The sequence below is a fragment of the Myxocyprinus asiaticus genome, chromosome 19 (assembly GCF_019703515.2).
Source record: "Myxocyprinus asiaticus isolate MX2 ecotype Aquarium Trade chromosome 19, UBuf_Myxa_2, whole genome shotgun sequence".
Lineage (NCBI taxonomy): Eukaryota > Metazoa > Chordata > Actinopteri > Cypriniformes > Catostomidae > Myxocyprinus > Myxocyprinus asiaticus.
Genome location: NC_059362.1, coordinates 20,917,199 through 20,931,461, shown reverse-complemented (window position 1 = coordinate 20,931,461; position 14,263 = coordinate 20,917,199). Strand labels below are relative to the sequence as shown.

Here is a 14,263-nt window from a genome sequence, read left to right as displayed (position 1 = left end):
AGGCAATGAGGCTCAGTAGCTGCTAGCTAGCAGCTAGCTATCATGTTAATTTAATAACGCTGTGTACCAAACAAGACAGCAATAACTGCAATACAGCTACTGACTGAACACAATAACTATGATATCAACACCAATGCAGTTTATTTATTTACTGTTTAGTTAAACGCTTAAGACACAAATAGAGAGTGGTGGTCAGAAGAAAGAAAGAAGACAAATTTACTGTCATTCCCTCAGCAGCTATATTTTGAAACCCAATTACAGCAGTGGTGGCTCGTTTTCAAATTAATGTCATACAAGTACACAAGTACACAAATATAACACGAGTGTAATGTTTCAAATTTACACTAAATAACTGACTAAATTTAAATTATAAAATGTTTTCTAGATTTAAACGGCTAAATAAGGCAGAAATGCATCATCACAGTCCGTGAAAAGCATAAATTGTGGCAACTCTTTCTGAAGGATAAATCATTCTGTAGTATCATTCCTCATTTATAAGTGGCTTTGGGTACATTTTGGAAAAAGCATCAGCAAAAAGAATAAATGTAAATGTCATACTGTATGTGTTTGGGTAATGTAAAAGGTTCCATTTAAAGAAATACATCTACATTAGAGCATCACATCAGCCACTAGAGGAATGGAAGTTGGGCAACATGTAGTAGATCCATTAGATTGGAGTGCTTGTATGGGGGTGATGCCTACCTGTGAGAGGGGGTGTAGATGACTCAAGACTATCGTCCTCTGGTTCTGAGAGTGTGACAGTGGGAACTCCCTCTAGCCCCAAACTCAGGATGCTCTCTTTCTCTGACACTGTAACTGATGGGCTGTTCTGGACTGTGGTAGGTGATACAGATGTAGGTGGCGTTTCTGTCAGGGTGATCTTCACTGGGCTGGCACTGCTACCTGGAGACCGGTAGGGCTGGTAGTCGGACAGCTCTTCATCAGATGGTTCCTCCACATATGGGAAGGTCTGAGAATCCAGAAGTCCAGCAGAGCCAAGTTCCTCCAAATCTACTTCTACGGGTGAGGGGCTCTTCTCCAATTTGGTGCTCTGGTTGGACTCTGAGAGAATGCTCATCCTCCAGTCCTCCAGGGGGCATTGTGAACTACCGGAGTCGTCTCTGTGACTGATGTCCATGTAGTTGTAAGAAGAGTCAAAAGCTTTTTCAGAGTCATGTATCTTGTGGGAGCTTTCACTCAGGTCTCCACTGGAAGTTAACTCGATACCTGAGTCCGAGGTCAACATCAGGGAAGTGGATCCAGAGTTGAAGTCATCCGTACGTGGTGTTTGTTTTTCCCCAGCTTTGCTCAGGTTGCCAGAAAAGTAGGAGGTATCTTCTTGTGAGGCATAGGTTTGACTGGACATGAGAGAGGTGTACAGGTCATCTCTGTCATTAGTGGATTTCTTTTGGAATTTTGAATCAGATTCAACTGCATGAAAAGAGAGGAGAGGAACAAGGTATTTAACTAACTTATTTTAACATTATTTTAACATTTTAAACTTCAACAATAATTACACAATGACTATCATTGAAAATAAACTCATTGGCAAACAGTTTTTCCTTGTTTTAAGCATGAATCTTACTAAATTGTGCTAGATTTTTTCAGAAAATAAGACTTTATTTTATTTTTATATATATATATATATTGTTGTCCTAACTTTGTAGTCATGTACTTCTGGTTCTGTTCATTCTATCTCCCTTTAAAAAGTCTTATTTTAGTTCACTAGATGGCAGTAAATGCTAGGAAAAATATTTTTTCATTGTATCACCTTCCATCACAAAATGCCGATCTGAAATGTACTGTAGGTGGCACTCTAAGCATTTTAGCCCTCACAGATGTGCTCGTCCATAGACATTCAGTCTAATTTTCAGTTCATGCACCACTCCCATTGTTTCATCAAATATCTTGGCCTCTGAGTGGACTAGAAGCTCAATCTAGCTGTCATTAGAAATCTGAGATTCTCCCCTTTCCAATAATATAAAACATTTTAGCAACAATAGTCAATAACATATTTTTTCCGATAATTTGTTCAGCATACTTTTCCTGCTGGACTGCATATTTTGTTCTGGACGTCTTATATATAACATTGGATTATTCACACAAGCAAGATCACAGATGGCAAAATGGTTAATTTAGTAGAAAACTGGCTAAAGTTAAAGAAGATACTTAGTGATTCTTTTGAAAATCTGTCGAACTGTGGTATTAGGGAAACTAAATAAACTGTATAGTCACATTCCTGAAAATGATTTTAGTGCTATGTGAAAGAATTTTACATTAAAATATTTCTACCACATTACCTCTTGATGGTTCTTATTTGCGACATAGAAGCTTTCAGCCCTTATTTTGTTATTTTATTGAACATAAATCCAAAATGTATGGTATTCTTTGAAAAGTTCAGATTCTAAGCTTTCATATGATGCATCATATGCCCGAGAACTTTAACGATTTAAGCGTAAACTTATTTCGCGATATAGCACCCCCGACATAAAGGTGTTAAAGGATGTTTCGATATTTTAAATGAAACCAGACAAAAATACTGAGTAAGAATTGTTTTTGTCACTGAATATAAATTTCAACAGTCTAAACAGCAGGACATCCAAGAGAAAATTTCTTAAATATGTGTAAATAACAAAACTATGTCTATATTTGGTGGTATACTCAGTGACAGAATGTGCAGATATCGCATCCTGTCTGTAAGCTTTCCACCAGAGCTCCAGTTTGACCTTTATCTGTTTCTAAATGTTAACAACACATACTCTCTCTCTTACTGTCTTTCTGTAATATTGTGGCTATTTTTGGCTGATACCAGATTTCAAGTTCAATGTTTATCTGTAGGTCAACTACAGTGGTGCACATATGGGCCCGGAGAGCATAAACACACACTTCCACTCACACATGCACTAACACATTTCACCCAGTGCTATAGAATCAAATAATGACAACAGACTGGTGGTGACAACAATGATTATTTTTGCAAATCCATTTGGTACTGATATTTGTGCATCACCCAGTATTTGCTATTTGTTCAAAATAAAACTATATACATCACTTTGATTTCAACTTAATGATAAAAATAATTAACCATACATTTTGTTGGAATAATATCAGATGATTTATATTATATTACCTTAAATCAGCTGAATTTCTTTCATAACTTGCACATTAGCAGCAACATCGCTTAACCTGATCACGTTAAAAGTGAATGGTTAAATAAGCAGATGGAGAGCAGAAGAGAGTTGAGAAGACAGATGGATAAGAAGTGGGTGAGTGAGTGTAGCACGTGTGAGGTTCCAAGGCTATGTTTATGTTTTTATGTCCACCACAAATACTCCAATGCTTGCTATGGAAAATGGTGGATTTCTTTGCCACAGTGACAAAAAAGTCCTCATACACATTTTGACTTTAGGATCAGGTCTGTTACCCTACATTAGGGCTGCAACTAACGATTATTCAGCTTGTGCCCCGACTTAAAAGGTTGTATTAAACATGCTTACTAACAATAAAGAGGCAAAAATCATCTTTTAAAAATACCTCTAAATGACATTCACTGAATTAAAGGGGAAAAAATACTTTTTATTTAGTTTAATTCCGTAAAGAAATTCACTGCTAAAAATTCCTATTGTTATCAAATGTTTTTGTCTTGTTTTCCATTTAAAATGGTCTAAAAATCCTTAAAACAAGATACATTTACTTGAGAAGCAACATATAACATATTTAGACTTGCTTTAAGAGAATGTATCTTAAATATAAGTGTATTTTGTATATAAGTGTGTTTTTTCACTTGGTTATACTTCTGCGAGTGCAGTAAAGACAAAATATACTTCTATTCAAGATCTATTCTCTAAAAGCAAGTCTAAATATCTTATATGCTGCTTCTCAGGTGAATGCATCTTTTTTTAAAGGATTTTTAGATATTTTAAAATATTTGTATTTTTAATATTATATTCAACATTCTCAAATAACAATTTTTCTTCTGCAGTATAGCTTCTAAAGAAAATGTATGCTGTTTTAAAGTAGTTTTAGATATTTATATTGGAAAACAAGCCAAAACAAAAACAAATCAAAACGTATTTTGTTGCCGTGTATAATGGGGTGAAGACTACCCTCTCTCACCTTTCTGTTCCATCTTTAACTCACAAAAAAACAAACTCTCTCATCTTAATAAAGCTGGGTATTGCCAGTTTTCTTCATGATAAGAAATGTACAGTGACATATATTATGATGCAATAAGTCGCGAGCCATCACGTTATAATCCATGAGTGTAATAATATAATAATGAGTGCCCCCACGACAGAGTGTGCATCAGCTGGGTACAGTTTCAATCTCTCCCGCTTAGATCGGGACATTCGTGCAGCTCATAGAAGAGGCGCTGATCGCACAGGGAAATGCCAGTTTTGGAGTTTGTAGTTATTTACATGATCTGCTTCCGTATTATTTGAACTTTAATAGTTATAATGCATTAAATATAACTGCATTAAAGATGTAACACCAGGGTGTTTCCTTTAAAGACGCTTGACAAGCAAGTTTTGTTTCAGCAGAGCGGCAGCTCCAGCTCCGCATATTCCACAACGAGAGTGCTTCTGTATTTACTTATTTGGTATTTTTGTATTACTATTACTATTTTGCATACTTTGCGATCTACATCACCTGAAGCTGTGAAAGTTTAGAGTGAATCTGGACTGTGAGCTGTGTAATTCTTCCTCTCCTCAGTCAAGCGCGAGCTGCAGTGCTGCTCTCGCATGTCATCATTAGAGTTTAATGTGATTTTGTTACGTTAAATGAGATCAACGACATTCGACAACGAAAATTTCTGTTGACAATTTTTTACTGTCGACATTGTCGATAACGTCGACTAATCATTTCAGCCCTACCCTCCATATTACAGGTCTGTAACTGTAGATAATTACATGATTTCTGTAAATCACTTTGTTTATTTCCTTGCCAACTTGACCCCACTCCATCCAAGAGCCCGTTCCTCTCTTTGCTGCCCTACATTCACTGGGCAAATTTGCTCCATTGGGACTCTATTTTTAACCAAAAGTAGCTTAGAAGTTTGTGAACCTATAGAAAAATAGTGCAGAGAGAGAAAAGAGCCACTGATACTTCAATAACAAAACTCCATGCTGGGCCATCACAACATACCCCCTTCTAGGGATACTAACAACCAACTCCAAACGCACTCATTGTTATCAAAATCCCATTCATTTCTAAACAACCCACCAACTGAACTAATAATGTAACCATAACTGCCTTATACAAATCAAATAACAACTTCAGTTATCTTTGGCATGAAAATCCCTTTACCTCTTCCCAAATTCAGGCCATCAAAGTAAGGGATGCAGCCAGACAAATTAATTGGGAAGCCCTAAGTGAATCTGAAAGAGAAAGAGAAGCTACTTCTATTTACGACCATTGGAGTATTCATAGAACTACTTTCAGTTCATATTGCGTGAAAAGTGTGATGTTGATGGTGCTCATTCTCATTTGTCTCCATGTAGTTAGTGCTACAGTGATTTTGATCCAGGCCCGAATCTAGAAAGTTTACAGTAATGAGGCGATGACATACCAGCGCTTTTCGTTAGGGTCAGCACCATGATGATATAATTTGACCCTTTGCTTCACATGCACTTGGGGGGCGGGCATAGGGATAATTTAGGGGGCCAAAGCCCACCCCAGCAGCCCCCTAGATCCAACCCTGACTGGATCACCTCAGAAACTCTGTAAGAATGTGACATAAGTGTTTGTGCATGTGAGGGATGATCCTGCAATAGTCCTCATACTCACACCACACAATTTCCAGCCCACACCTCACCCTCAACATTTACCCATTGTGCAAGCCATGAGTCATCCTCTCCAAAACAGAGAGTGAGAGAGAGAGAGAGAGAGAGAGAGAGAGAGTCAGAGAGAGAGAGCACATGGTGGCTTATAATGGCCAGTCAATTTGCATCCCTGAAACTGAAACTTCAGCCTGATTTCATGAACATTATGTGACCGTGGTCCGAGGCAGCATTTTTGACAAACGAAATTACGTGTGGAACACATTTGGCTGCAATTTCCAAGTAAAATGTCCAGTGGGGGGTGCCAAAAGTTAGTGAAATAGTGTCGTAATCATAAGGGTTTTTTAAGGTGAATATAAGATGGAGGTTTGAATGAGTAAAACATACCTCACTAACCTAAAACTTCAAACCTAAACCTAACCAAAAGTGATCTAATAAAGCAAATAAGAGGTAAACAACAATAACTACGTTTCCATCCAAGGATGTTTTGCGAAAAAAGTTTTAGCGCATCAAAAATAAGCTGATGGAAATGCAAATTATCGCTAGTGTCGACATAATATTTTTCTGTTTAACTCTAGCACATAAACTCTATGTCGATACATCAGATGTCGCGAAAAACTGGTTTGGAAACACTTTTTGTCCAGAAAATTGGCATTAATGCAAAAATATAGTGTCACATGACATAATTTGCCCCAATCATTAGCCTATGTTAATCATGATCACAAGGTATGCATCCTTGCCAATTTATTGTACGTGATTATGGATTGATCTTAACGGCATATAGATCCGATCTGCAAACTGCATTATGATGCTAAAATTAATTTTAGATGACAATCAAGTTCAGTTGGTCGTTAAAAGTTGCTGGACAAATATGCAGGACATAATGCAGTTGTGATGGCGATGCTTTAGATTAGATGATTGTTCAAAATAGCCTATTGAATATCAGGAATGTATATTATGTAAACCCTGAAATTACAATGCATCAAATTTTCTTTAATAGTTGTGTACACAACATATAGACATCGATGGATGGTCCTTATTCTAAGACCGAAAATTTCCCCCACTACTTGGTGCAGGTTGCCAGCTTGAACAGGGCCATAACGATTCGCTTTCGGGTCGGAACCGGTGGCAACCTGTGATAGGCGCAACATCAGGACCAATATTACAATCCTTTCAGAAGGGCAATTGCTCCCTTTTGATTGCAATTCCTCCACTTCTGATTGCATTTATTTGTGAAATTAAAATGACAGTTAGCTGGTTAATTTCAATGAATTGTCTCAATACTCTCCCCATTTTACCAAAACTTCGGAGGAAAAGATTTAGTGACATCTGGGAGGCGAATTAGCAATAAACACACATTTCTGTATGGATATGGCTTAAGGGCAGATTTCTTTTGCGATAAACCAAAACTTATGTGACAAAGTGTTTTTTTTAGGCATGACGTCATCACGCACACCATTTTTATCGATAAAAGGCCATTTGAATGGAAACAGGCAGAAGGCGGCAAATTTCTCCAAACAAATGTACGTATTTTCACTTTGTCGATAACAAAATAGCGCGAAAAGTGGATGGAAACTAGGCTACAGGCATTCTTACTCTAAACCAACACCTGAACCTAACCGACAGTGTCCAAAAATAAAATGTGAAATGAAAAACACATTTTCTGAAGCAACCACATCATTTTGTGTCGCTTCTACAGTATGACACTTTCGGCTTACATGGCAGCTCACGCACTTGGCTGGGCTCGAGCCTATGTTTTCCGAGTCCAAAGTTCAACACACTTTCAGGTTTGCTACTGTGGAAACTAATGACTTTGGAATAAGTGTGTAAATGTAGGTGGGTGTGTAATACAAGCATTAAAATGTGTAGTTTTTCAAATGATGCATTATAGTAAATAGTAAAAGTGTTTCGACATCATAACATAGCAGGGTGTGAGTAATAGTGTGAAAAATAAGTATTTATAAAGTCATAATCAGCCATTGTACATTGTATATAACATACAGTTGTAGCGCCTCTTGTGTTCATTTCAACAAGAAACTGCTGCAAAACATAAAACGGGCTACATAAAAGTCTGTTTGCAAAGATTATAGTAACGTTCATTCTATGAGACTAAATTGGCTAAATATGTTTCACCTACAGTCCATAAAGACTGAGCTTGGATTTTGAGAAAAAGGCTTATACTGTAGCAATGATATTTCATTAAAAACTTCCTACAAGGACCCAGGGCACAACTTGTAAATAACTCAAGCATCCACATTTTCTTATATTTTATATAGTTGTGTAATAGTTGGTCTAGCCAGAGACCAACTAGTACACAACTTAAACTAAAGGCTATTGGATATTTAAAAAAGTTTTTCTAGCCTATATATCCTGGCCCAACTTGCTGTTTTAATAGGAAATATGTCAACACAGGAAAGAGTCAAACCATTTCATAGGCTCTTTAATAAACCAAGGCAAGACATACAGGTGCATCTCAATAAATTAGAATGTCGTGGAAAAGTTCATTTATTTCAGTAATTCAACTCAAATTGTGAAACTCGTGTATTAAATAAATTCAATGCACACAGACTGAAGTAGTTTAAGTCTTTGGTTCTTTTAATTGTGATAATTTTGCTCACATTTAACAAAAACCCACCAATTCACTATCTCAAAAAATTAGAATATGGTGACATGCCAATCAGCTAATCAACTCAAAACACCTGCAAAGGTTTCCTGAGCCTTCAAAATGGTCTCTCAGTTTGGTTCACTAGGTTACACAATCATGGGGAAGACTGCTGATCTGACAGTTGTCCAGAAGACAATCATTGACACCCTTCACAAGGAGGGTAAGCCACAAACATTCATTGCCAAAGAAGCTGGCTGTTCACAGAGTGCTGTATCCAAGCATGTTAACAGAAAGTTGAGTGGAAGGAAAAAGTGTGGAAGAAAAAGATGCACAACCAACCGAAAGAACCGCAACCTTATGAGGATTGTCAAGCAAAATCGATTCAAGAATTTGGGTGAACTTCACAAGGAATGGACTGAGGCTGGGGTTAAGGCATCAACCACACACAGACATGTCAAGGAATTTGGCTACAGTTGTCGTATTACTCTTGTTAAGCCACTCCTGAACCACAGACAACATCAGAGGCATCTTACCTGGGCTAAGGAGAAGAAGAACTGGACTGTTGCCCAGTGGTCCAAAGTCCTCTTTTCAGATGAGAGCAAGGTTTGTATTTCATTTGGAAACCAAGGTCCTAGAGTCTGGAGGAAGGGTGGAGAAGCTCATAGCCCAAGTTGCTTGAAGTCCAGTGTTAAGTTTCCACAGTCTGTGATGATTTGGGGTGCAATGTCATCTGCTGGTGTTGGTCCATTGTGTTTTTTGAAAACCAAAGTCACTGCACCCGTTTACCAAGAAATTTTGGAGCACTTCATGCTTCCTTCTGCTGACCAGCTTTTTATAGATGCTGATTTCATTTTCCAGCAGGATTTGGCACCTGCCCACACTGCCAAAAGCACCAAAAGTTGGTTAAATGACCATGGTGTTGGTGTGCTTGACTGGCCAGCAAACTCACCAGACTTGAACCCCATAGAGAATCTATGGGGTATTGTCAAGAGGAAAATGAGAAACAAGAGACCAAAAAATGCAGATGAGCTGAAGGCCACTGTCAAAGAAACCTGGGCTTCCATACCACCTCAGCAGTGCCACAAACTGATCACCTCCCTGCCATGCCGAATTGAGGCAGTAATTAAAGCAAAAGGAGCCCCTACCAAGTATTGAGTACATATACAGTAAATGAACATACTTTCCAGAAGGCCAACAATTCACTAAAAATGTTTTTTTTTATTGGTCTTATGATGTATTCTAATTTTTTGAGATAGTGAATTGGTGGGTTTTTGTTAAATGTGAGCAAAATCATCACAATTAAGAGAACCAAAGACTTAAACTACTTCAGTCTGTGTGCATTGAATTTATTTAATACACGAGTTTCACAATTTGAGTTGAATTACTGAAATAAATGAACTTTTCCACGACATTCTAATTTATTGAGATGCACCTGTACATGAGGACCAACAACCAAGAGTAGCAGGCAGGTGCACAACAAGCACTCATGTAGCTCTGTACAAAATATGGAAAATCACACCCGAAGCAGAGGGAGAGCCAGTCCTACCTGATAAAACTATCTTTGTTCGAGAGCTCTCCTTGGGCAGTGACCTGGTGTCAACAAACAGCTCAGATGACTACAGAAAATGAAAAATACCATTTAACAGCATAACCCTGCGGTGATTGAATGATATGAAGAATCTTGATCATACTGTTTTGTCTCTCTTGACCACTCTAAAATTTCCATATTGCTAAGGTCTACACTCATGGCTGCATACAGGCTCAAAGTAGTGTGGGTGGATGGGTGTTTGTGTGACAGTTTGTATCTCTGTGTTAGGGCCTTTGCTGTATGCTGGCACAGGTGCTGCAGTTCAGAGAAAAGCTCAGATGAGGTGTTAGGTAAGATTCAGAGCCATGGTGCTTACACCAATGCTCTAAAGCTAATCACTCTTCTACTTAAACCTAAAGAACTTAGAGAGGAATTAGTAGGATCCACACAGCCTTAGTTAATGAATAGAAGAAAGACTTCCAACACAATAAAGCTACAGATTTGTCGCCATTGCTTAATAACATTTCACACCTGTCCTAGTGTGTAGACAGCTGGGGTATTAACTTTGAGTAGGGCTGCATGACAAAAAATCATAATTGTCGATTATTGCTTACTTGATACATTAATCGCGATTATTAATTTAGATGAATAGAATTTACATTCGAAAAAGTATTTTGTTTAGATTTCTGCAGAATTGTGACACATCATTCACAAATTTCCACAAATTTCCTTGTCGCTTGTGTGTTTGATTATAAAATATTTTAGCTAATTTGATAATTCCTTCAGCAGCCATTAAGACTGTAGTACTCTCAAGTTTAACACATTTTACCATCTTTAAATCCATTCCTGCAAAATTGAGAATTAGCACAGAACATGCCAAAAAAGTCCGATTCTGTCTGGGCCTCAACTGACAATCTAAACACTCTGATTTATTATTGCATTCATGCACACAATTGGTTACAATGCTCATTGTTGCAAAAAAAAAAACAACATCAAAAAACAACAACAACCCACATTGTAAATCAAAAATTTAGACAGCAAGGGAACACCTAAAGAAAATTCCAATTCCCTTTTTTTTTCACGACTAGTTAATTATGGCAGATTTAATTGTAATCTAGGGCTGCACGATATATCTCATTTATTGAAATATCGCAAATGTACATATCGCGATATGCACATCGCAAAGGCTTGCGATAACGGAATGAATTTAATAGTCATTTTAAAGGTGATTCAGATAGCAGAGAATAGACTGGGTGCAATTGTCACTTGAAGTGTGTGTGTGCAGTGTGCATATGATAGGCGCTGACTCAAATGATGGAGTATGTCACAATTTAGGCATACAGTGGCAAGAAAAAGTATTTGAACCCTTTAGAATCACCTGCATTTATGTTTAAATTTGTCTCAAAATCTGGTTTGATCTTCATCTAAGTCTAAATAATCTTCATCTTCATCTAAATAATGAACAAACACAATCTGTTTTAACTCATAACGGGCACATAATTGTATTATTCTTGTACACATTAAATACATCACTCAAACATTCACATTGTAGGTTGAAAAAAGGATGTGAACCCCTGGGCAAATGAATCAACAAAAGCTGTGTATTTAATTAGAGTCAGGAGTTGGCAAACCTGGTATCCAATTAATGCAACGAGATTGGATGTGTGGGTTAGAACTACTTGGACTTACACTCAAAAATTTTGAGTTTGCTTTTCACAAGAAGCATCTGCTGATGTGGATCATGCCTTGCAAAAAAGAGATCTCAGAATTGTTGTTTTTCATAAAAGCAGGAAAAGGTTACAAAGTTATCTCGAAGAGCTTATATATTCATCTGTCCACAGTTAGACAAATTGTCTATAAATGGAGACGATTTAGTACTGTGTCTACTCTCCTTAAAAGTGGCCATCCAGCCAAGATGACTCAAAGGAAACACAGCAGAATGCTCAGTGAGGTAAAAAAAAAGAACCCTAGAGTGACAGCTAAAGACTTGAAGGAATCATTGGAACTGGTTAACATCTCTGTTCATGAGTCTATACGAAAAACACTAAACAGGAATGGTGTCTATGGCAGTACACTGTGAAGGAAGCCACAGCTTTGCAACAAAACAAGTTTGCAAAAGTCCACCTTGGCACTCCACAACATAAAACGGGCTACGTACACTTGGGCTACGTACACAACGCTACTTGGAAAAAAATTTGTGGACTGATGAAACTAACGCTGAATTGTTTAGGAAGAACACGCATCACTAAGAATGGTATAAAAAAGGCACTGCATACCAACATGAAATCATCATTCCCACGGTGAAGTGCGGTGAAGGGAGCATCATAATTTGGGGTTTCTTTGTTGCTTCAGGGCCTGGACCACTTACCATCATCAAGGGATAAAGGAATTCCCAATATATCTTACAGGATCATGTCAGGGTGGCTATGCACCAGCTGAAGCTCAGTAGAAGCTAGGTGATGCAGCAGGACAATGACCCAAAACATCAAAGTAAATCCACTACAGAATGGCTTCAAAAAAAGAAAATCCACCTTTTGGAGTGGCCCAGTCAAAGCACTGACCTTAACCCAATAGAGATGCTGTGGAATAACCTCAAGAGAGATGTTCACACCAGACATCCTAAGAATATGTGCTGAAGCAGTTCTATAAGGAAGAATGGTCCAAAATTCCTTCTGAATGTTGTGCAGGTCTAATCAGCAGCTACTGAAAATGCTTGGTTGACGTTATTGTTGCCAAAGGAGGATCGACCAGTTATTAAATCCAAGGGTTCATTTACTTTTTCCACAGCACTGTGAATGTTTAATGGGATGTGTTCTATAAAGAAATGAAAAATGATAATTTGTTGTGTGTTGTTAGATTAAGCATATTGTGTTTGTCTACACTTGTGACTTTGATGAAGATGAGATCACACTTTATGACCAATTAATGCAGAAAATCACATTTTCAGTGGTATAAAATTTCAAAGAAAAAAATGAACAGAGAAAAATACAGTAATTCCATTAGGTACACACCAATAAATGCAGGTGAAATCTGTCTTGCATCTACTCTGTAAATAAAATGTTCTGATTATGTTGAACCATTGATACACAACGGATAAGTGTCTAGTTTTGTTAAAGTAAACTTCTCTTTAAAACAAAGTTTTCACTGAGCTCATTCCCTTCAGAATGATCAGTGCATTGTAAGGACTTCCTTCCTGCAGTCTGTGTTATTTCTGATCAGCAGCAGGTCTACCTTCACAGGAAAACACTGATGAAGCGACACTGCCTTAAGTACAAACCTCCCACAACAAAGATTGACAAAAAAGGGACTTGGAGGGAAAGTGCGAGGGGAGATACGTAGATCTCATGAGAACTCACATGTACTCTTACGTAAAGTTTGTTTCTAGCAAACGTACATTCTCTTACGTTTGCATAGACACCGAAACGTACAATACTGACATATTGACAGCATGTAAACGTCATCATTTTAAGTATTAACACTTACAGAGACGTACAAATGTTCATGTGTACTGTTTGAATTGATTAATATAGAATAATTCATAGAATTAATCAGTTAAATACATTTAATTTATAATCAATGAGATTAGTTAAATGCCATCACATTTATTTAATGCAGTTGACATATGACATTTTAATGGTTTCATTCAGTTCTGCTGCCCTACACAACGTTTTAAAGGATTATCACTTTAACCAAGACTAAACTTTAAAATGTTAAAATGAATAAAAACTCTGTAATCGTTTAATCATTTATTAAACATTTTATTTTATTTTTGTTTGCCATGGGACACAAAAGGAATTTTCAGAATATGCTAAAAAAACAAAATAAACCACAAAAAGCACCATAAAAAACCAATAAAATTAATCCATACATTTGTTAGCTATAATCCAAATCTTCAGACTGCATTCTGTGAAGAACAGACCCTAATTCAAGCCTTTTATTCAACATTCTCCGTCTCCATCCGCCCGCTGTAACCGTCAACCCGCGTTGGTTTCGTTTTCAAAATTCAAAAACTGCCGCCTCAAGCATTACGACCAGCGGTTTTACGGCAGTGATGTTGAATGCTCATTGGCTCTCAAGTGTCTTGTGACCGTTTGCGACTGCCGTATTCTGCGATGTATATGTTTGAACGAGAAATGACAGCGCCGTTCTGGAGTGCATCAGGAGAAGATTCACAGCGATTAATAATTTAAATTCTATCTCCACCTCACACAGTGCTATTGTATGCTGTCAGGGAGCACATCGGATGCAGCGCATCACCCTTTGGACTACTTTTGTACTGAATTGTGCCATTTTTCTGAATAAATTATTGTGATTACATTTATCTGCCTGTTGTGTGTTTTATGTGCTTAA

The 14,263-nt window shown here is 37.4% G+C and overlaps 1 protein-coding gene across 1 annotated transcript in view; it reads right to left on the bottom strand.

Annotated features, from left to right (window-relative positions):
- Positions 1-14,263, bottom strand: part of LOC127409786 (reticulon-1-A-like) — a 53,404-nt gene that overhangs the window by 27,727 nt on the left and 11,414 nt on the right. The window contains exon 2 of the mRNA XM_051644605.1: positions 703-1,431. Coding sequence (XP_051500565.1) covers positions 703-1,431 — 729 coding nt within the window. The remainder of the gene's footprint in view (positions 1-702; positions 1,432-14,263) is intronic.